Source organism: Phytophthora ramorum (genome assembly GCF_020800215.1).
Source record: "Phytophthora ramorum isolate Pr-102 chromosome Unknown Phyram_PR-102_s0006, whole genome shotgun sequence".
Taxonomy (NCBI): Eukaryota; Oomycota; class Peronosporomycetes; order Peronosporales; family Peronosporaceae; genus Phytophthora; species Phytophthora ramorum.
The window spans coordinates 3,361,455-3,383,693 of record NW_027150652.1 but is presented as its reverse complement, the minus strand read 5'-3'; the positions used below and the strand labels follow the sequence as shown (position 1 = coordinate 3,383,693).

The 22,239-nt window shown below is 56.7% G+C and overlaps 10 protein-coding genes across 11 annotated transcripts; 6 read left to right on the top strand and 4 right to left on the bottom strand.

The window, feature by feature from the left end:
* Positions 1-298: 298 nt before the first annotated feature.
* On the bottom strand, positions 299-2,266 carry KRP23_7939 (Heat shock 70 kDa protein; the record flags this gene model as incomplete). Its single annotated transcript, XM_067893316.1, has 1 exon — positions 299-2,266. One exon carries the CDS (start codon positions 2,264-2,266, stop codon positions 299-301), a length of 1,968 nt encoding a protein of 655 aa, XP_067745110.1.
* A 1,390-nt stretch (positions 2,267-3,656) lies between these two features.
* KRP23_7938 (Heat shock 70 kDa protein) lies at positions 3,657-5,636 on the top strand (the record flags this gene model as incomplete). 2 transcript variants are annotated; one of them, XM_067893315.1, is made up of 2 exons in its annotated part: positions 3,657-4,917; positions 4,995-5,026. In XM_067893315.1, 2 exons carry the CDS (start codon positions 3,657-3,659, stop codon positions 5,024-5,026), a joined length of 1,293 nt encoding a protein of 430 aa, XP_067745109.1. The 2 variants fall into 2 exon arrangements, with proteins under 2 accessions (XP_067745109.1, XP_067745108.1); XM_067893314.1 differs by having other exon boundaries at positions 3,657-5,636.
* Positions 5,637-5,966: 330 nt separating this feature from the next.
* KRP23_7937 (uncharacterized protein) lies at positions 5,967-7,472 on the bottom strand (the record flags this gene model as incomplete). Its single annotated transcript, XM_067893313.1, has 1 exon — positions 5,967-7,472. One exon carries the CDS (start codon positions 7,470-7,472, stop codon positions 5,967-5,969), a length of 1,506 nt encoding a protein of 501 aa, XP_067745107.1.
* A 2,263-nt stretch (positions 7,473-9,735) lies between these two features.
* On the top strand, positions 9,736-10,437 carry KRP23_7936 (Heat shock 70 kDa protein; the record flags this gene model as incomplete). The annotated part of the gene is made up of 1 exon (XM_067893312.1): positions 9,736-10,437. The coding sequence occupies one exon, from the start codon at positions 9,736-9,738 to the stop codon at positions 10,435-10,437; it is 702 nt and encodes a 233-aa protein (XP_067745106.1).
* A 221-nt stretch (positions 10,438-10,658) lies between these two features.
* KRP23_7935 (Heat shock 70 kDa protein) lies at positions 10,659-11,711 on the top strand (the record flags this gene model as incomplete). Its single annotated transcript, XM_067893311.1, has 1 exon — positions 10,659-11,711. The coding sequence occupies one exon, from the start codon at positions 10,659-10,661 to the stop codon at positions 11,709-11,711; it is 1,053 nt and encodes a 350-aa protein (XP_067745105.1).
* A 334-nt stretch (positions 11,712-12,045) lies between these two features.
* KRP23_7934 (Polycomb group RING finger protein 3) lies at positions 12,046-13,280 on the bottom strand (the record flags this gene model as incomplete). The annotated part of the gene is made up of 7 exons (XM_067893309.1): positions 12,046-12,228; positions 12,298-12,370; positions 12,443-12,587; positions 12,664-12,734; positions 12,801-12,900; positions 12,982-13,081; positions 13,200-13,280. 7 exons carry the CDS (start codon positions 13,278-13,280, stop codon positions 12,046-12,048), a joined length of 753 nt encoding a protein of 250 aa, XP_067745104.1.
* Positions 13,281-14,652: 1,372 nt separating this feature from the next.
* KRP23_7933 (CTD small phosphatase-like protein) lies at positions 14,653-15,669 on the top strand (the record flags this gene model as incomplete). The annotated part of the gene is made up of 1 exon (XM_067893308.1): positions 14,653-15,669. One exon carries the CDS (start codon positions 14,653-14,655, stop codon positions 15,667-15,669), a length of 1,017 nt encoding a protein of 338 aa, XP_067745103.1.
* Positions 15,670-16,659: 990 nt separating this feature from the next.
* On the bottom strand, positions 16,660-17,676 carry KRP23_7932 (CTD small phosphatase-like protein; the record flags this gene model as incomplete). Its single annotated transcript, XM_067893307.1, has 1 exon — positions 16,660-17,676. One exon carries the CDS (start codon positions 17,674-17,676, stop codon positions 16,660-16,662), a length of 1,017 nt encoding a protein of 338 aa, XP_067745102.1.
* A 1,778-nt stretch (positions 17,677-19,454) lies between these two features.
* On the top strand, positions 19,455-21,893 carry KRP23_7931 (putative serine/threonine-protein kinase/receptor R831; the record flags this gene model as incomplete). The annotated part of the gene is made up of 1 exon (XM_067893306.1): positions 19,455-21,893. One exon carries the CDS (start codon positions 19,455-19,457, stop codon positions 21,891-21,893), a length of 2,439 nt encoding a protein of 812 aa, XP_067745101.1.
* A 57-nt stretch (positions 21,894-21,950) lies between these two features.
* Positions 21,951-22,211, top strand: KRP23_7930 (uncharacterized protein; the record flags this gene model as incomplete). Its single annotated transcript, XM_067893305.1, has 1 exon — positions 21,951-22,211. One exon carries the CDS (start codon positions 21,951-21,953, stop codon positions 22,209-22,211), a length of 261 nt encoding a protein of 86 aa, XP_067745100.1.
* Positions 22,212-22,239: the final 28 nt, after the last annotated feature.

Genomic DNA, 22,239 nt, shown 5'->3' with positions numbered 1-22,239 from the left:
TCAACGAGTGGGGAAGTTGAAATCACCTCGGCGGTGTACAGCAATTTGCCAATATTGAAACGAGGTTTTGCAGCAGGATCCGGCGGAATGGTACGTCGGTGGGCTTTATCGCTACGGATCGATAGGTAAACACTAACCAAACGAGTTTGGCTAACACCAAAGTATGGGACGACGTCAAAGTTGCCTTGACTCACTAACTATAGTATACCGTGCATGCACAACATTAACGACACAGCAAAAATATATTTAATCGTCCTCAAGAGAGGACTGCATGCACCAGCATGATCACGTCACAAGCTTAGTCGACCTCTTCGATCTTCGGGCCCTGGTCCGCACCGCCAGACGAAGGAGCGGCCCCAGCACCAGGCATGCCGCCGGGCACGCCACCCTCGGCACCAGGAGCGCCGCCAGCAGCAGCGTACATCTTCTGCAGGATCGGATTCGCCACGCCCTCCAGCTCCTTCTGCTTCGACTCGTACTCCTCCGTCTCCGCAGACTGGTGTGCGTCGAGCCATTGGATCGTTTCCGTCACCTTGTCGTCCACCACCTTCTTGTCGGCCTCCGGGATCTGCTCCTTCAGCTTCTCGTCGTTCAGGCTGTTGCGCAAACTGTACGCGTAGTTCTCGAGCGCGTTCTTGGCCTCGATGCGCACCTTGTTGGCCTCGTCCTCCGACTTGTACTTCTCGGCCTCCGCCACCATGCGGTCGATATCGGACTGCGACAGTCGGCCCTTGTCGTTCGTGATAGTGATCTTGTTCTCCTTGCCCGTCGACTTCTCCACGGCCGACACGTTCAGGATCCCGTTCGCGTCGATGTCGAACGTCACATCAATCTGGGGAACACCACGAGGCATGGGCGGGATGGCGTCCAGGTTGAACTTGCCCAGAAGATGATTGTCACGGGTCATCGAGCGCTCGCCCTCGAACACCTGGATGAGCACACCAGGCTGGTTGTCCGCGTACGTCGAGAACGTCTGCGCCTTCTTGGTAGGCACCGTCGTGTTACGCGCGATCAGCGTCGTCATGACACCGCCTGCCGTCTCCAGGCCCAGAGACAGCGGCGTCACGTCCAACAGCAACAGGTCCTGCAGCTTGTCCGACGAGTCGTTGCCGCCCAGGATGGCCGCCTGTACCGTTGCGCCGTACGCTACGGCCTCGTCCGGGTTGATGGACTTGTTGGGCTCCTTGCCGTTGAAGAACTCAGACAGCAGTTGCTGCACCTTCGGGATACGCGTCGAGCCGCCCACTAGCACCACCTCGTTCACCTGGCTCTTGGACAGCTTGGCGTCGCGCAACACCTTCTCCACGGGCTCCATGGTCTTTCGGAAGTAGTCGCCGCACAGGTCCTCGAAACGGGCGCGCGTGATGGTCGAGTTGAAGTCCACGCCGTCGTACAGCGAGTCGATTTCAATGTAGGCCTGGGCCGACGACGACAGCGTCCGCTTGGCGCGCTCGCACGCCGTACGCAGACGCCGCAGCGCGCGTTGGTTCTGTGCCATGTCCTTGCGGTGTTTGCGCTTGAACTCCTGCACGAAGAACTCGACGAGGCGGTTGTCGAAGTCCTCGCCGCCCAGGTGCGTGTCGCCAGCGGTGGCCTTCACCTCGAAGATGCCCTCCTCAATGGACAGCAGCGACACATCGAAGGTGCCGCCGCCCAGGTCGAAGATCAGCACGTTGCGCTCGCCGCCCTTCTTGTCCAGGCCGTACGCAATAGCGGCGGCCGTGGGCTCGTTGATGATACGCAGCACGTTCAGCCCGGCGATGGCACCGGCGTCCTTGGTGGCCTGGCGCTGCGAGTCGTTGAAGTAGGCCGGTACCGTGATGACGGCGTTCTTGACCTCCTTGCCGATGAAGGCCTCGGCCACCTCGCGCATCTTGATAAGCACCATGGACGAGATCTCCTCGGGTTGGAACGTCTTGGACTCGCCCTTGAACTGCACCGTGATCTGCGGCTTGTCGCCGGCGCCCGACGTCAGCTTGAACGGCCAGTGCTTGATGTCGGCCTGCACGATCGGGTCCGAGAACTTGCGGCCGATAAGGCGCTTGGCGTCGAACACCGTGTTGTGCGCGTTCATGGCCACCTGGTTCTTGGCGGCATCACCGATCAGGCGCTCCGTGTCCGTGAAGGCCACGTAGGACGGCGTGGTGCGGTTGCCCTGGTCGTTGGCGATGATCTCCACGCGGTCGTTCTGCCACACGCCCACGCACGAGTAGGTCGTGCCGAGGTCGATGCCGACCGAGTATCCAGACGTCTTCGCTTGAGCCATCTTGTCTTGCTGTGTTGTAGTGTTTGCTTGATGGGTTGTTAGTCTCGGTTTTCGGTCGCTCCGAAGCTTGTAGCTGTTGTTGTCGTCGCTTGATCTCCACAATGGAAATTCGCAAATGAGCTTTGGTGCCTCTGGGGTAAAAAGCAGGCCACTTGGCGTGACCAAGTTGGTCGGGTCCGTGCCGTCCGTCCCGGCGCGGTCTCGACGGTTCGAGATGATTCGGATTGAGTATGTGATGCACCGCTGGCGGCGTTCGACGGGTTTCTAGACTGCGTGCGACATGGGGCGGTGGTGGGAGCTACGTTGGTCGTGACGGCCGCTGATTGGGGTGGCGCGCACCAATGAACGACCGAGGATGCGACCACTTCAACCTGGCAGTGAGCGACGCAAGAAGTCCGTCGCACTTTTATCGGGCTTGATCCAACGACGTATTCGCAGACAGGGTCTCAAGGCTGTGTGTGTGGAGAAGCGCTTGCTCGGCTTCGTCGTAGTGTGCGTGCAGGATGTATCGTACAAACGCGACCTGGTTACTGTCTCAGCATCGAGTGGCGAGCAAACTGAATCTACCTGACGGATGGCTCGTATTCACTTATTTGGAATGTTCAAACGTCTTATATTGGGCAACACTTCGCGCAGCTATCATCGGGTTCTTCTGGGCGACAACTATCTCCTCTTCCTGTGTTTCTCCGGAGCTTTCCCTAAAATTCAAATCGTCATTTGTCGGCGGGATCAGCTTGCTCTCAAATGGTCAGGCACCTTGTCTCCAGGCCACTACGATAAATCGGTGTACTGAGCAATGAACAAGCTTTCTCTACCCGATTGTCTCTCAGCTACAATACATTCCGTTTACTGGCTACGAACGAGTGCACCTGAGATCGTCACGAAGTCCTGTACGCACACTACGACGAAGCCGAGCAAGCGCTTCTCCACACACACAGCCTTGAGACCCTGTCTGCGAATACGTCGTTGGATCAAGCCCGATAAAAGTGCGACGGACTTCTTGCGTCGCTCACTGCCAGGTTGAAGTGGTCGCATCCTCGGTCGTTCATTGGTGCGCGCCACCCCAATCAGCGGCCGTCACGACCAACGTAGCTCCCACCACCGCCCCATGTCGCACGCAGTCTAGAAACCCGTCGAACGCCGCCAGCGGTGCATCACATACTCAATCCGAATCATCTCGAACCGTCGAGACCGCGCCGGGACGGACGGCACGGACCCGACCAACTTGGTCACGCCAAGTGGCCTGCTTTTTACCCCAGAGGCACCAAAGCTCATTTGCGAATTTCCATTGTGGAGATCAAGCGACGACAACAACAGCTACAAGCTTCGGAGCGACCGAAAGCCGAGACTAACAACCCATCAAGCAAACACTACAACACAGCAAGACAAGATGGCTCAAGCGAAGACGTCTGGATACTCGGTCGGCATCGACCTCGGCACGACCTACTCGTGCGTGGGCGTGTGGCAGAACGACCGCGTGGAGATCATCGCCAACGACCAGGGCAACCGCACCACGCCGTCCTACGTGGCCTTCACGGACACGGAGCGCCTGATCGGTGATGCCGCCAAGAACCAGGTGGCCATGAACGCGCACAACACGGTGTTCGACGCCAAGCGCCTTATCGGCCGCAAGTTCTCGGACCCGATCGTGCAGGCCGACATCAAGCACTGGCCGTTCAAGCTGACGTCGGGCGCCGGCGACAAGCCGCAGATCACGGTGCAGTTCAAGGGCGAGTCCAAGACGTTCCAACCCGAGGAGATCTCGTCCATGGTGCTTATCAAGATGCGCGAGGTGGCCGAGGCCTTCATCGGCAAGGAGGTCAAGAACGCCGTCATCACGGTACCGGCCTACTTCAACGACTCGCAGCGCCAGGCCACCAAGGACGCCGGTGCCATCGCCGGGCTGAACGTGCTGCGTATCATCAACGAGCCCACGGCCGCCGCTATTGCGTACGGCCTGGACAAGAAGGGCGGCGAGCGCAACGTGCTGATCTTCGACCTGGGCGGCGGCACCTTCGATGTGTCGCTGCTGTCCATTGAGGAGGGCATCTTCGAGGTGAAGGCCACCGCTGGCGACACGCACCTGGGCGGCGAGGACTTCGACAACCGCCTCGTCGAGTTCTTCGTGCAGGAGTTCAAGCGCAAACACCGCAAGGACATGGCACAGAACCAACGCGCGCTGCGGCGTCTGCGTACGGCGTGCGAGCGCGCCAAGCGGACGCTGTCGTCGTCGGCCCAGGCCTACATTGAAATCGACTCGCTGTACGACGGCGTGGACTTCAACTCGACCATCACGCGCGCCCGTTTCGAGGACCTGTGCGGCGACTACTTCCGAAAGACCATGGAGCCCGTGGAGAAGGTGTTGCGCGACGCCAAGCTGTCCAAGAGCCAGGTGAACGAGGTGGTGCTAGTGGGCGGCTCGACGCGTATCCCGAAGGTGCAGCAACTGCTGTCTGAGTTCTTCAACGGCAAGGAGCCCAACAAGTCCATCAACCCGGACGAGGCCGTAGCGTACGGCGCAACGGTACAGGCGGCCATCCTGGGCGGCAACGACTCGTCGGACAAGCTGCAGGACCTGTTGCTGTTGGACGTGACGCCGCTGTCTCTGGGCCTGGAGACGGCAGGCGGTGTCATGACGACGCTGATCGCGCGTAACACGACGGTGCCTACCAAGAAGGCGCAGACGTTCTCGACGTACGCGGACAACCAGCCTGGTGTGCTCATCCAGGTGTTCGAGGGCGAGCGCTCGATGACCCGTGACAATCATCTTCTGGGCAAGTTCAACCTGGACGCCATCCCGCCCATGCCTCGTGGTGTTCCCCAGATTGATGTGACGTTCGACATCGACGCGAACGGGATCCTGAACGTGTCGGCCGTGGAGAAGTCGACGGGCAAGGAGAACAAGATCACCATCACGAACGACAAGGGCCGACTGTCGCAGTCCGATATCGACCGCATGGTGGCGGAGGCCGAGAAGTACAAGTCGGAGGACGAGGCCAACAAGGTGCGCATCGAGGCCAAGAACGCGCTCGAGAACTACGCGTACAGTTTGCGCAACAGCCTGAACGACGAGAAGCTGAAGGAGCAGATCCCGGAGGCCGACAAGAAGGTGGTGGACGACAAGGTGACCGAGAACGATCCAATGGCTCGACGCACACCAGTCCTGCGGAGACGGAGGAGTACGAGTCGAAGCAGAAGGAGCTGGAGGGCGTGGCGAATCCGATCCTGCAGAAGATGTACGCTGCTGCTGGCGGCGCTCCTGGTGCCGAGGGTGGCGTGCCCGGCGGCATGCCGCGGCATGCCTGGTGCTGGGGCCGCTCCTTCGTCTGGCGGTGCGGACCAGGGCCCGAAGATCGAAGAGGTCGACTAAGCTGGTGCGTAGATGATTTATTGTGCTCTTGTGGCAGCGATGAACTCTTCGCATATGAATGTACATGTTCCTTTAAGCTTACTGTGTGTGTTAGATCTGATAGATGCCGTTGTCTGTGACCTGCCCTCAGCAAACGCGTGCCGTGGAGAATTGGACACTTCGTCACCTTGAATAGGGAAGCCCCATCATCTTTCAGTCGGATGCCCCGAAACAATTCAAGTACAGAATGCCAGTGAAGCGAAGCCATCTTCGGAAGGACTCGTTCTTATTATTTTACGAATGGGCGATCTCTCTTATACAAACATGGGGTGAGAGCGACCCGCGTCTTGATCACAAGGCCTGCGCGAGTCTGTGATGACAAGGCACTGCTGTGTCGGGAGGCTGAAGAGCGCTTCTGTTGAGGTTCATGCTCGGCAAGACGATGGGTCGGTTGTTGTTATTGGGCAAGAAGGGCCCCACTCGGCTGGGCGGCGCGAACTGTGAGGGTGCCGCGGCCACCGCCGCCGCCGTTGCCGTTCCATCGGTGTTCCCAACTGCACGGGCTGCAAAAGATCGCTGCATTCCAGCCAAGGACGACGACTCGGATCCGTACTCGTAGCCTGGGTGCTCAAGATGGTAATGGCTTGCTCCAGTGCTTGACGACGTTATGGGCAGCGGCGGCGGCCAATCCACGATAATATGACGGATCGACTGCTCGTTACGCGTCTCGAAGCGCACCATCAGCTTGCGTGCATTCTCCACCGAGATGTCTGGCAGCTTGCGCAGCGCGGCGGTCTCCACAAGCGTCATCAGTTCGTCAAACGTCATCAGCACACCCAGCTCCGCGCGGGCCACCACCACGCGCATGATGCCAGCCTCGTCGCTTGGGTGGAAGTAGCCATTATTGCCCTTGGTCGACTGGCCGCCCTGAGCGCGCTTCTTCACTCTGCGATGGAGTGCGGCAAAGTGCACGCCGTACATCTTGGCGGCGGCCCGCAGACTCATTCCCTGCTGCTCCACGGCCGCGATGGCCTTCTCCCACGTCTCGGGAGGCACGGTGTGGCTCAGCTTGTAGCTACGCTTCTCCTTCGACGCTGACGTCGACGCACTATCTTGCGAGTCATAGTTGCTATTGCTCCTGCTATTGTCGTGACTGGAAAGTGGCACCAAGTCCGCGCTGGCACTGACACTGGAGCTGCTGCTGCTGGCGCCGGTGGTGGTGCCGTTCTCGCTGTCTACACTGGCACTGCTTGTGTTGGAGCCGAGCTCTTCCCTGTCACCTGATTGTTCACGCTGCTGCCACAAGGCACCCGCTCGGCGCTCGTCCACGACCATGGAGCGGCGCTGGTGCTGCTGCTGGTGCTGTTGTCTCCGCGATCGCTGCAGCGGCGAGTCGCTGTCATAGTTCGGGCGCGTGCTGTACCGCGCGAAGCTGTTGGGCTCGCCGACGGGCGCGTAGCGACCTCCGTGCCGCTCGATCTCTTCGTCGCTGCTGCTGCCTCCGCTGCTGGCCGTCACGCGCGCCACGCTGCTGCTCCGACTGCCCACATTGAGGCGCTCGGGCAGCCCGAAGGCGAAGCCGCCGAGCTGCGCAAAGCCGTTGGCGCGCTTGAACTCGAGGATCCAGCGCGTGGGCGGGAAGTCAGGCGGGACGCCCACGGCGCCGCCGTGGCTCGCGACGGCGCGCACCACGAAGCGCACGTCGTCGGACGTGATGCGTCGCTCGTGGCGGAACTGCTCGCGCAGCACGGCCAGCACCTCCTGCTCGTCGCTCTCGCTCAGGAAGCGGCGCACGTCGGCACTCCGCCGCACGTCCAGCGCGGGCGCGGCCCAAGGCTCGTCTCGGGAGGGGTGCATGTCGGTTCGGTCGGATTGGTTGCCAAAACAGTAGGCTCCCTCTCCGCGGATTCGGAAATGAGAAGGACGAGAGAACACAGGTCGGCGCAATACTGAAACCAAGTGGCCGTGGCTTTTTTGCAGGCTTTTTGTTGGGGCTTCGGCGAGCTTCTTTTCGCTGTCGTTCGTGCGGATGGCTGCGAAAGGGGCGCTTGCTGCTGTCGTGTAACGACGGGTTCATAGCAGACCGGCGTGTTGTTCTTATCGTCGGCGACCTGGAATAGGCGGCAACGCGAGGCCAGACGCAGCTTCGCTCGACGTCGCGGTCTATATCCATTGTGCTGCTGGGACTCGGTCGCGAACTTCTGTATCGGCCAACCGACGTCGTCGACGAACAGGACGTCGTCGACGAACAGGACACCGACGACAAGTGTTCCATTGCCTTTGCCATTGCTGTAAGAGAGGATGGTTGCGGATCGCAACGCACGTCCTGGCGGCGCCGAGCGAGCGCAGCGGCTGCTGTTCAAACAGCGGTCGTCCTAGTTGAGGTTGACTGATAGGACCCGACACCGGTGTCGCATAGAAAGCTGGTCGGACGGGTGCCTGCACTTGATGTTTGTATGCCCGTATAAAGTGACTGCGATTGGTCGAAAATGCCTCCAACGGCTGCGCGTTGAAGTAGAGCTGTCGCCACAGTTAAGCTTAACCTCCAGCTAACCTCCACACACAAGCTAGCGATCGAAGACAGTGGAAGAGCTCCGGTCTCAAGACCGGACGTCGCACTCACTATGAGGGGTGGCGCAATCGCTTCGCTGGCCGTCAACAGCAACTACGGGAACAGGAATGCAAGATAGCGCTGTACGAGGATCAGAAACGGAATCCGTGCAGCCTCATTTCGTCACCGACCACGGGTTCTGGATGGCGTTATCGACAGCAACGAGGACTTCGCATAGAATGAAATCTTCGCAGCAGTCTCACCGCTGCGTTCACGGGCCGGAGTTGCGTTGATCGGTGCTGCTCCCGTTCATACAGTTAGCGACGTGTCCAGTGACGAAGTTCCCTGCCTGCATATCTGGCGAAGCGACTGCGCTGCGTGGCGCGGGGCATGCGGTGAATACCGCACGCAACTGAAGGCACACGGCAACGTTACATGAAGTAGGATGTCCAACGTCAACCAATGATCTTTCCACTATTTGAACCGCGACCATATTTCTATGGTCGACAGCCTGAACAGTAAGCGCCGCCTCGCGGCCCTCTCTTGCGGCAATAGCAATACGAGAACACCCGCATGAATGCAATGCATCGGATGCAGAATCACCATTTGTGATTTCACGCGCGGGCGGCAGCTCAAACGCAGCAGAAAACATTGCATGCTTGCGCCCGCTCAACCGAGCAGCTACGAGAACAGCCTCCACATAGTGCACATTGGAAAGACTGGAGAGAAAAGTGCAGCAGGCAATTTCTTGTACGGTGCGAAATGGAGTTGCGGAGTCCTGTAGCGCGAACTCCTCAATCGATCATGATAAGAAACCGCAAGAGCACGTGCGCTATTCGTCCTGAAGCACTTCCAACACCGACGAGTTCACGTAGTACTCACACTCGTCATTGCCCACACAGTCATCGCGTCTAAAACTTGCAGACACACAAGAGTCTGTGGCAGACCAGAGGCCATGAATTCCTGACAGGAATAGCTCATCGTGCCTGTGCTGGCAACAAGGTTTCACCCATGGCAGTCGCCTGCCTTGCATCATCGCCCCCACAATTTCCGTGACGTCGCTGTCGACCCGACCCCGCCAACCGAATCACCACGTCCTACACCCGCTGCTGAGAATGCCGCTGCGCCAATGAGCCCGACCACCTGAGTCAGATGGCTTCATGGTGTGTCTGACGTCAACTCAGCGGAAAGAATCCGTTACGCGCGTGCCGCGCTGCGATTGGCTGGCAAATCAGCTACTTCCAGAACGTTCGAAGGGGAATACAAACCGCAAGTCAAAAGATCCCGCCGAGAAACGTCTGATATATTGTCCTCGCCATTGGCCAAAATTTCCTGTTTTCAGCCAATACACATCCATCCCAACGCTGGCAGGAATTGTCTCGAATGTGGGTGGCAGCGCTTTGCCCAACGCCGCATGTTCAGGACGGAGGTCACCCCGCGTTTGCTACATTAATACGTCTCACACACCTTCCTACCGATCTTTCAGTCGCCCCCCCTCCGACTCCTCGGACCATTTCCGAATTTCCCTGGTGGAGAAGAAGACAACCAACAACAAGCAACAAGAACAAGATGGCGCAGTCTGTGTCTGGATACTCGGTCGGCATCGACCTCGGCACGACCTACTCGTGCGTGGGCGTGTGGCAGAACGACCGCGTGGAGATCATCGCCAACGACCAGGGCAACCGCACCACGCCGTCCTACGTGGCCTTCACGGACACGGAGCGCCTGATCGGTGATGCCGCCAAGAACCAAGTGGCCATGAACGCGCACAACACGGTGTTCGACGCCAAGCGCCTTATCGGCCGCAAGTTCTCGGACCCGATCGTGCAGGCCGACATCAAGCACTGGCCGTTCAAGCTGTCGCCGGGCGCCGGCGACAAGCCGCAGATCACGGTGCAGTTCAAGGGCGAGTCCAAGACGTTCCAACCCGAGGAGATCTCGTCCATGGTGCTTATCAAGATGCGCGAGGTGGCCGAGGCCTTCATCGGCAAGGAGGTCAAGAACGCCGTCATCACGGTACCGGCCTACTTCAACGACTCGCAGCGCCAGGCCACCAAGGACGCCGGTGCCATCGCCGGGCTGAACGTGCTGCGTATCATCAACGAGCCCACGGCCGCCGCTATTGCGTACGGCCTGGACAAGAAGGGCGGCGAGCGCAACGTGCTGATCTTCGACCTGGGCGGCGGCACCTTCGATGTGTCGCTGCTGTCCATTGAGGAGGGCATCTTCGAGGTGAAGGCCACCGCTGGCGACACGCACCTGGGCGGCTGAGGACTTCGACAACCGTCTGGTGGACCACTTCACTCAGGAGTTCAAGCGCAAGCACCGCAAGGACATCACGGACAACCAGCGTGCCCTCCGTCGTCTGCGTACGGCGTGCGAGCGCGCCTAAGCGTACGCTTTCATCGTCGGCTCAGGCCTACATTGAGATTGACTCTCTGTTCGATGGCATTGACTTTAACTCGACCATCACGCGTGCTCGTTTCGAGGACATGTGCGGTGACTACTTCCGTAAGACCATGGAGCCCGTGGAGAAGGTGTTGCGCGACGCCAAGCTGTCCAAGAGCCAGGTGCACGAGGTTGTCCTTGTCGGTGGCTCGACGCGTATCCCGAAGGTGCAGCAGCTTCTGTCCGACTTCTTCAACGGCAAGGAGCCCAACAAGTCCATCAACCCGGACGAGGCTGTGGCCTACGGTGCCACCGTCCAGGCTGCCATCCTGAGTGGCAACGACTCTTCGGAGAAGCTGCAGGACCTGTTGCTGCTCGATGTGACTCCTCTGTCTCTGGGTTTGGAGACGGCCGGTGGCGTCATGACGACGCTGATCGCGCGTAACACGACGGTGCCCACCAAGAAGTCGCAGACGTTCTCGACGTACGCGGACAACCAGCCTGGTGTGCTCATTCAGGTGTTCGAGGGCGAGCGCTCGATGACCCGTGACAACAACCTGCTGGGCAAGTTCAACCTGGACGGCATCCCGCCCATGCCTCGTGGTGTTCCCCAGATTGATGTGACGTTCGACATCGACGCGAACGGAATCCTGAACGTGTCGGCTGTTGAGAAGTCGACGGGCAAGGAGAACAAGATCACTATCACGAACGACAAGGGTCGTCTGTCCCAGGCCGACATTGACCGCATGGTTTCCGAGGCCGAGAAGTACAAGTCGGAGGACGAGGCCAACAAGGTGCGCATCGAGGCCAAGAACGCGCTCGAGAACTACGCGTACAACCTGCGTAACACGCTCAACGACGAGAAGCTGAAGGACCAGATCTCGGAGGATGACAAGAAGGCCATCGAAGACAAGGTGACCGAGACCATCAACTGGCTCGACGCCAACCAGTCCGCTGAGAAGGAGGAGTACGAGGGCAAGCAGAAGGAGCTGGAGGGCGTTGCCAACCCGATCCTGCAGAAGATGTACGCTGCTGCTGGCGGCGCCCCTGGTGCCGAGGGTGGCATGCCCGGTGGTATGCCCGGCGGCATGCCTGGTGCTGGCGCCCCGCCTGCCGGCGCCCCGGACCAGGGCCCGAAGATCGAGGAGGTCGACTAAGCATTCGAAGACTGGCAATGTCTCGCGTCGCGGTAGCGTCAGCGTGGATTGCACGCGCTACGGGCATAGAGTGTTTTGGCCGCGATCTCTGTTTGCTTTCGAGTCGGTTGGTTTGAGTAGTGGTTAGCTTTTGTAGAGAAGCAGCTGGAGTTGATTAGCTCTTTCAAAGATGCACTAGCTGCACGAAATAAAGTCAACGAGGAAGCCCCTCTTTTTCTAACTTACAACCGTTTCTTCGATTGTTTGCTGTAGAGTCTTATGGTGAGAATAAAATGGCGTTGATTATCGTGTTAGTGTTTGAAGACGACGCGCTATACGAGTGTGAACTTTAGCATCACAAAGCAACTAACTGGCGTCGGTACTCGAGAACCATCTTGGACTTGTCGTTCCAACGCGTGCGTCGGATGAACTCGAGCGAGTACTCGGGCCCTACAGCTGTACCCTTGCACAAAATCTCGATCTCCTCGGGCTTCTTCACCTTTAGCTTCTTGGCCAAGTACTTGCGGAGGTGCATGATCTAAGCACCACTCAGTAACAGTAAGATCATCTCGCAACGTGTCAACGACGAGGAAGAACATCGGTTTACCTTGAGATGAGCCTGCGTGTTCATACAAGGGGCCTTCAGCTTGCCCAAGGTAAGGAAGAGAGGGACGTCGGTACTGCAATCAACAACAAACCACAATCAGAACACCGCTTGTGAACCAAAACACTCGCAACTCGCAGCAACTAACCCGCGCTGTGGATATAGCTCAAACTGGATCATGTTCCCGGGTGACGGCCCTAGAGAGCGAGCGCTCTTTGAGACACTCTGTTGGGCCCCATGCGGAGTATCGGGTTGCTTGCGCTTGATGCCCAGCTTCGAGTAAAATACCAGCTCTGTAAATGACCCATACCCAAAAACGTTTCAGACCATTACCACTTTAACCATTGCCGTACGCAGCAAAAGCAGCACCTTCCGCTTCTTCCTTTGCACTATAGTTCGGCAAAAGCTTCTCCGCGAGCTCTTTCATGGCTGGATCAGGACTGAAACAACATTAAAACAAACAAAACGTCAGATTGCAAAATATTTCAAGAGGGTAGTTTACGTACATGATCTGGGTCCAGGGCTTGGCGCCAAGGCCTACATTGCACGTTGGGCACGAGCACGACTGGCAGTACAGATAGTAACCTCTAATGCAGCCATGACAGACTGCAGACCCACAAAAAAGAATAGTCAAATACTAGTAACTGCCCTCCACTAACCAATCTTCCGATCCATTTCACCACGCACACGTGTGCAGACACTCTTTCACAGTGTAGGGGTCTCGCAGGTAGCCTTTGCATAGCTTGCAGATGAAGAACTGGTTGATGTCAGCCATGCGCAGCGTTTCCTGCATATTTTACAGCCATCGATGAGTATTTTTACCGCCAAAAACGAAGCAACTGGACAGCTTCACACAGGCGCGAATTTAGGGTCCAATGAGGTATTAGAGAATTAGCGAGACGTACCGTACGTGCCTCCGCGAACAGGGCGGTGCCGTCCAGCGGCGGAGCGAGCGCTACGCTCGCAGTCGAGGAGCTCTGGGCCATATTAGCGCGAATATGAACTGGGGCAAAAAGTTATATATTGCGTACTTTATCGCGTTACTTGGTAGTTTTCAAGGGTTTTGACAGGTTGAAGCAGTTCAAGCATGTGTGTGCTGTTGCTGGCGTCTTCGCTTGCCCAAAACGACAAACCCAATGACACAGGCGACTGGGATCCCCATGAGGAATACAGCGAGCACGAAAGTGGTGCTGGTGAAAAATGACCCAGTCAAGGCGCTGGAAGCTGCTTCAGAGGTTGAATCGGCGGTTGGCTCGGGCAGTTCCAGTCTCCACGAACGTCTCGTGGAGTTGACTTGTTCAGAGTATTCCGTTGGCTGTGCTGGCGTTGGCGTCGGACTAGTTGATAGGCCGGCACTTTCGCAGTCGCATTTACTCGGAGTCCAGGATTCCCGTAGTCGTTTGTCGACGTAGTGGCGCGTTGCGAGCAGCTTTTGCACCTCGCGGTTCAACTGCGCAGCGACAGCCTCGAGGTGTCGACGTGTCATTGTCAGTTGCTGGATACGGCACTGGTAGGTCACGATCACGCTTGGAGGAGTCGACGGGGTGGCGAACTTGACGTGACCACTTGGCAGCAGAGATGGGGATTGGTATCGGCGACTGTGCCCTTGAGCCTCACTTTGGCTGAAGGCCAGAGCCAACCAATAGAAGGAAATCCACCACATTAGCGCTCGTGACGCAATGAATAATGACACGAATTCTTGGCGAATTCCCGAGAGGCTAGCCATCAACCATGGCAAGGGACGCTACCATCCATCAGTATAGGAGCTCAAATCAAAAGAACAAGCGACTGGAAGCAAACTTTCTTTGATGTTGATGTCGACGGTGTAGCAATTGTGAACAGTACAAGAAAATTGTGTTATCATCGGGTGATGCACTAATTTTTTTGCTCGCTTGGTATCCGCGACGATATCTGTGTGTAGGTTTGCGATTTCTAAACTGAGCTGAGCTCTACAGGCTAGAATGTTTCCACGGAAAGGGAAACTAGGGGTCGACTTCCTTCGTTGCACAGGTTTAGAAGAACTAATCGCAAAAATAAATCCAACGCCATCCAGGATAGCAAACACAACAAAGGATGCGTACAGGTGATAGGGAATCATGGAGGGACGGGCTGCCCTAACGCTCGAGGTCATCGGGCGAGACGTGGAGGGAGAAATAGTGTCAAGTGTGTGCTGGCCGTTGCTGCGTTCGAGTTTGCGGTGCTCCTTCCGTTTGATTTATTATCGCATTCGAGCACTAGCCAGCACCGCACCACGCCACACAACAGCAGCTAGTCTTTAGACGATTTTCCAGGGACCTCACAAGCAAGGCCCCGTTCAGACAAACTCAAAGCGTCTCGATACGCACCAACCCCACAACGATGATGCCCACCACCCGATCGAAGACGCAGACGAACCTGAACGCAGGCCCGAAGCCGGACGGAGTTGGCCCCAAGCCTGGCCGACTGTTTCAGGCCCCGATGTTCTCGCGTCGCAGTTTGAGTAGCAACGCGCTGGATGCCGGCAAGAAGAACGGATCCTCGCCCAAGAAGCCGCTTGCAGACCTCAATCCCACCAACCCGCTGGCGAGCATCGTGCACCAGGCCGACAAAAGCGGCAAGCAGCAGTCCGTTCTGGGAGGCAGCCGCCGCTTAGGTCGCGAGAGTTCTGGTGCCAACGGATCGCAGCAAGGCAGCTTCCGCAACCTGTTCGCGAATATCTGGTCAGCACTTGGAGTCAACGAGCAGCAGCAGCAGGCTTTGGACAAGAAGGCTCAAGGCCGCTCGTCGCCGGACAAACCGAAGGCTGCGGGTGCCAGGAGCAACACGATCGAACTGCGCAAGAGCGTCCTGCCTCCGATCTCACCCGACGACGCGAGCAAGAAGTGTTTGGTGCTGGACCTGGACGAAACGCTGGTGCACTCGTCATTCAGACCGACGACCAACCCCGACTATATCATCCCCGTGGACATCGATGGCACAATTCACCAGGTGTACGTCTGCAGACGTCCTGGCGCGGAGGAGTTCCTCGTTGAGATGGCGAAGCACTACGAGATTGTGATATACACGGCCAGTCTGAGCAAGTACGCGGACCCGCTGCTGGACAAGCTGGACCCGGAGGGAGTGATCCGCTACCGTCTTTACCGCGAGCACTGCGTGCAGTACGAGGGCAACTACGTGAAGGACCTGTCGCTTCTGGATCGCGACATCTCCCAGACGATCATCATCGACAACTCGCCCATGTCGTACATTTTCCACCCGCGCAACGCCATCGGCTGCTCCAGTTTTATCGATGACCCGAATGATCAAGAGCTCGAGTCCATCTCGCGCTTCCTCTCCAAGACCCACGACGTGGAAGACGTGCGTGACCACCTGCACATCTGGGACGCCAACTATTAGCTTCAGGGCGTTTCACAGTGCGGAGTGCAGGCTGCCGATGAGGAAGACCGTGCAAGCGCCATCTATCCTCGCTCACGGCGACTATATTACCACCATATCTATATTTTTGAACTAGACCATTTATCATGGAGGCAACGAAGAAGCCTCCAGACAATAGACGAATTTTGAACTTGTTTATTCAGCTACACTGCCTCAGATATGGTTGTGATTCTGTGGCCAGTCCTGTTCCTTGTAGCTCTAATGATACCAGAATGCGGTTGTAGTGGTAGGTGTCAGACGACTGTTTTTCGTGCATGTTGGTAAAATTGCAAGACTACTTGAATTCGAAGTGGTCGACTAATTCAGTCTGTTTGGTCATAGTAGAAGATGGACGTTGTGTTTATGAACTGCAAGCACTTAGCAGAAGGAGAATGTAGGTTCGCGACCTGCATGAAAGGCGATCGTGAATTGATGCAATATCGTTGCCAACATAGTCGATGTTTGATTTCAAGTGCACAGACATGAAATGACTGCCGACGTCGTGTATTAGTTTTGGCTCATGGTGCCTCGACCGCTCCTGAGCCAGCATGGGCCGTTGATGTGCGTGCTGTACGTGAAGGCCTTGCATACGTGCTATCTGAATCATCGAACCGTGTAGGGTAAATCGTTGCGAGCTGGGCACAATTGAGTTAAAATAATATCGCCGGTGACTCCCAAATTGACCAGGTTACGTTGTTCGGGCAGTAGTAGTGATCGTAACCCTCCATTTACCAACACTGGAATAAACAGGACTGGCCACAGAATCACAACCATATCTGAGGCAGTGTAGCTGAATAAACAAGTTCAAAATTCGTCTATTGTCTGGAGGCTTCTTCGTTGCCTCCATGATAAATGGTCTAGTTCAAAAATATAGATATGGTGGTAATATAGTCGCCGTGAGCGAGGATAGATGGCGCTTGCACGGTCTTCCTCATCGGCAGCCTGCACTCCGCACTGTGAAACGCCCTGAAGCTAATAGTTGGCGTCCCAGATGTGCAGGTGGTCACGCACGTCTTCCACGTCGTGGGTCTTGGAGAGGAAGCGCGAGATGGACTCGAGCTCTTGATCATTCGGGTCATCGATAAAACTGGAGCAGCCGATGGCGTTGCGCGGGTGGAAAATGTACGACATGGGCGAGTTGTCGATGATGATCGTCTGGGAGATGTCGCGATCCAGAAGCGACAGGTCCTTCACGTAGTTGCCCTCGTACTGCACGCAGTGCTCGCGGTAAAGACGGTAGCGGATCACTCCCTCCGGGTCCAGCTTGTCCAGCAGCGGGTCCGCGTACTTGCTCAGACTGGCCGTGTATATCACAATCTCGTAGTGCTTCGCCATCTCAACGAGGAACTCCTCCGCGCCAGGACGTCTGCAGACGTACACCTGGTGAATTGTGCCATCGATGTCCACGGGGATGATATAGTCGGGGTTGGTCGTCGGTCTGAATGACGAGTGCACCAGCGTTTCGTCCAGGTCCAGCACCAAACACTTCTTGCTCGCGTCGTCGGGTGAGATCGGAGGCAGGACGCTCTTGCGCAGTTCGATCGTGTTGCTCCTGGCACCCGCAGCCTTCGGTTTGTCCGGCGACGAGCGGCCTTGAGCCTTCTTGTCCAAAGCCTGCTGCTGCTGCTCGTTGACTCCAAGTGCTGACCAGATATTCGCGAACAGGTTGCGGAAGCTGCCTTGCTGCGATCCGTTGGCACCAGAACTCTCGCGACCTAAGCGGCGGCTGCCTCCCAGAACGGACTGCTGCTTGCCGCTTTTGTCGGCCTGGTGCACGATGCTCGCCAGCGGGTTGGTGGGATTGAGGTCTGCAAGCGGCTTCTTGGGCGAGGATCCGTTCTTCTTGCCGGCATCCAGCGCGTTGCTACTCAAACTGCGACGCGAGAACATCGGGGCCTGAAACAGTCGGCCAGGCTTGGGGCCAACTCCGTCCGGCTTCGGGCCTGCGTTCAGGTTCGTCTGCGTCTTCGATCGGGTGGTGGGCATCATCGTTGTGGGGTTGGTGCGTATCGAGACGCTTTGAGTTTGTCTGAACGGGGCCTTGCTTGTGAGGTCCCTGGAAAATCGTCTAAAGACTAGCTGCTGTTGTGTGGTGTGGTGCGGTGCTGGCTAGTGCTCGAATGCGATAATAAATCAAACGGAAGGAGCACCGCAAACTCGAAGGCAGCAGCGGCCAGCACACACTTGACACTATTTCTCCCTCCACGTCTCGCCCGATGGCCTCGACGTGTTGCGCAACCCGTCCCTCCTTGACCTTCCAGCGTCTATCCTTGACGACGTTGCGTTTATTTTTGCGTTCCAACTCTTCTTAACCTGTGCGCTGGAAAGAATTCCACCGCCCAGAACGGCAAGGCGCTGCTGTCTGCATTCACAGGGCGAGGGTATTATCGGCAAGGTCTATTACGGAGCCAGCGAAAGCAGATTTGGCAAGCGGATGTTCGCAGTACTGGTGGCTTCATGTTGAAGTATACTATTCAAGCTTATTCTAAGCTCAGCAGACTTGTTAGCGATGGAAAGCTCACCAACGATTCGAATTGGAGGTGCACGTGTATGTAGATGAAGACTCGACGTGACGTACATATCAACCGTTTCATTCAACGGCACATCCTGTACACGAGAACTCACCTCAAGGTTGAGGCGACCGACACGAAATACCGTTAAGTGCCAATATGCTCCAGGGCGTCCACCATCAGACGGCACACATGGAGACGAACATCACGATTGCCATAACTCCGCGCACTTCTGTCGCACCGGTTTAGTATCTTCGTCCGCTGGATCCGTGGATTCCCCCGGGGTGAGTGACAAGAAGGCCGAATCGGTGGCCTCGCATCGCAAGCAGCAACTGCTAGATTGGTATCAGGTTGACTGGAATGTTTTCAATCGACTCGGTTGTGAAATTGCTCTGATGGAGAACAAGCGTCCTATTTGGCGGAAGTTTTACTCGACAAGGCCTAGTGAGAAAGCTGAGCGAGCTAACCTCATAAGGCCTCCTTACTAAAAGTAGGTTGCTACATGTAGCAACTTTGAGAAGCCCTTTCCATCGCTTGTGCCCGAGTTGAAATCAGCTTGGTCAGCGCATAACCATCGAAGCCTGAACAGCAGCAACGACGACGTCGTGTCTTTTTCCCTCTTCAACCTCCTCTCTCTCACGCTTGCGGTCGGCCAACTCGTCCTCTTCCTTCCTATTCGAAGTGAGTCATCCCTTGGCGAAACCCACCTTTCGATGAGGAAACCTCGGCCTTGTCGGGCGTAATGATCTGGGATCCCACCCTATTTATCGGAGACTTGCCCAAGTCTTCGTGGTCGTGTAGAAGTGGTTTGTACCCGAGCCATTGCAACTGGCCATAAACGGCACCTACACGACCTGCAGCATTTAATACTGCAGCTGTACGTTTTGCGTGCAGTTTCTCTCGTTAACTGCTTTTGCAATAACATACCCTGTGCAAGCCGCACAAGCTGTTTCGCCAGGGTGACTGTGTCAGGGCGGAAGAGGCTTCCTCGTCCTTAGCAGCCGATGCGATAAGATTCAATGGCGAGGCCTCATTTTCGGTGGGAATCGCTCCCGGTGACGCGAATTTGCACTGCATTCCATCGACCTGAAGGTTTACGACTACCCTGTCTGGAAAGCGATGTGCCAGCCGACTACGGTTGTGTCGGAAAAGCAGCCACTTCAACGATCTCAATCAGGGGAGCAAACGCTAAATCAAGACACGAAACTTCGGAGACGGCGATGCCGGGCAGCCGATGATCAAGTGCGAAAGACCAAGATGCTGCTTACCAGGTCGCTGCTAGTTGTTGGGGCCTGTGCCGTGGTGATGGTTGTAGCGAGTGTCCAAGTTGAGGACCTTATTTATTCTCCCAGCGAGATCAGACGACGGCTAACTTCAGCTGCAGCATCCAGCAGCGACGCAACTGCTACGACGCTGCACTTGGACGAGCGATACGCCTTCGACGGGACCCATTCAGACTACGCCCAGCAGTTTTATCGACGATACCTTGCAGGGGATGAAGCGGAGACGATTACAGATACGAGCGACCTGACGGAGGTGGTGGACTACGTGAGCGACGAGTTCGGGTTGGACTTTGCAGAGCTCCCGGCAATGCTGCAGCAAGCTGTCGTGTGGGATATGGGCTACGTGGCTGCTGCTGATCTTGGTTACGTCAAGGTGTACACGAAGTGCGGCATGCGCATGTCGGAGCTGCAGATATCACGCAGTGCCTTCAGAAGTGTAGGATGTACCGCGCAGAGGTGTGCCTCGCCGAACGGTGAGCTTTTCTACCAGTCGCTCTACTGCAGTGGCTATCAGATGGGGAACGTTAGTCTTTGTGCTGCTACGAACGGCATCACTCCAGTCCATGGATCGATGTGGTCTGACGGTGGCACAGACGATGTGGTGCCTGTGAGCGAGATGCAGCGGCACGAGTGGACTGATGCAGGCACCGACTACACAATCATGGCCATTCACCTCTCAGACGACCCCAACAGCTACGGAAAATGCGTGATGCCGTCTATGATCGTTCCGTGCGTGGCCTACGATGCCAGCACTGCGGACGAGCTGGATTGGTGCTCACCAGAACGTGGCGAGGTTGTCCCGCAGTGGCTCGAGCTGGAAAAAACTGGCGGAGTGATCGTGACTGAAAGTTCGGGCTGGCAAAAAGCAGCCCTCCCTGTCACCATTTCGAGTGTGGTGCTTTTACTGCTCGTTGTCGTTGCAGCCTTTGTGTTCTGGTGGAAAGCCCGTGAAAAGCAACACCAGAATGAGGACCTTCTAGAGCAGAAGCGCGCAATCTTAGGCGGTCGCGGCTCCGACGAGCTTTCCGTGTTGGACGACATCGATTTCATCCTCGCAGCTCCAGGCCAGTCATTGATCGAGGCTGGAGGAAAAGAGCAAGCAACAGCAGCTTGGGTCGCATGGGGTCATACACTAGTCAAGCCGAAACAGATCGTCGAACGGTCAGTCGTTGCTGAGAACAGTGAAGATTTAGACGCGATGCTGCTGCTGAGTAGCTTCGAAGACATCAAAGACATGGACAGCATTTACCATCTCGAAGGTTCAGCTCCCGATAGCCGCCTTCAACAAGGCTTTCGCTCGCCTAGCAAGGCCACAACTGCGGGGTTGACCAGCTTCGCGTCCGGTGTCACTGGTAGTCCACGAAACACACTGACGCTAACCTTCACACGGAAAACTAGCTCATCCGAGCGGGCAGAGAGATCGTCAGTCTCAACGGATCCAGCTTCCGGGACGATGATAAGTCCTCTGGTAGAGTTCCAGAACGACTCGGCGGTGTCCTCGCGTCGTGTTCCTTTTGTCGACGTAAGTTTAGTGCGGCAGATCACAACAGGCGCGTACGGGGAGGTCTGGCTAGGGCGGATGCGCGGAGAAATCGTGGCAGTTAAACGACTCACACGCGATCGACGTCGCCAGCTTCATGAACTCGAGGTTTTCGCTGCTGAGATCCAGCTCATGGCCTCGTTCTCGCACTTGAATGTGCTTGGCCTTCTCGGTGTAGCCTGGAACACGCTTGAGAACATGCTCCTCATCATGGAGTACATGGAGCGCGGAGACCTCCAACACGTTCTCCAGTATCACACTGACCAAGCTGCGCAAGCTAAGGGCTCAGTTGGCAACACCAGCGTGGAAGAGTTTTCGTGGGCCTCGCACAAGGCGAGAATCTCGCGAGATGTTGCGTGCGGATTGAAGTATCTGCACAGCCGTCAGCCGATAGTGGTGCACCGCGATCTGAAGTCCAAGAATGTGCTGATCGACAGCAACTACGAAGCGAAACTCTGTGATTTCGGTATCAGTCGTCTGCGTCGTGGCGAGGAGACCATGACTAGTGGCGTGGGCACAGCATACTGGACTGCACCGGAAGTGCTCGCGGGGCACAAGTATTCCGAGAAAGCTGATGTGTACTCTCTTGGCGTTGTGCTCACCGAATTGGATACCGGAGAGCTGCCATTCTACGACGCGCGTACGTCCGACGGAGACAAGATGGAGGCGATTCACATTTTGAGTCTTGTAGTGAGTGGCGAGCTGCAGCCAAGCTTCACCCTCGACTGTCCTGACGATGTTCGCAAGCTGGCTTTGGCATGCTTGAACCCGAAGCCCGAGCGTCGACCATCCGCGAAAGAGATCTTGAACGAGCTCAACCGACTACTGGAATCGGACGAGCAGTGTCCGCTACCGAGCGGCGGCTTCGTGTGAACCAAACCACAGCTGAACGGTCGGCACAAACGCAGATTTCTGGATTCGGACAAGACGATGGCGAGTGGCGGCTACGACGTTAACTTCGCTGCGTTGGGACTGACGCCCGAGCGATTTGAAGCATTCAAGACGGTGTTCTCGTCGTTGGACAAGGCTCACACGGGTGCAATCTCGACTCGACAGCTGGATACGCTCTGCTTCCAGTTGGGCGAGACTTTCGACGAAGAGGAGCTAGCGGTTGCTGCTGCTAGTCTCGCAGACGCGCAGACTGGACTCATCCACTTCTCCACCTTCCTGCCATGGTGGATTAGCGAGTGAATGACTACTTTAGAGGGGGCAATCATGT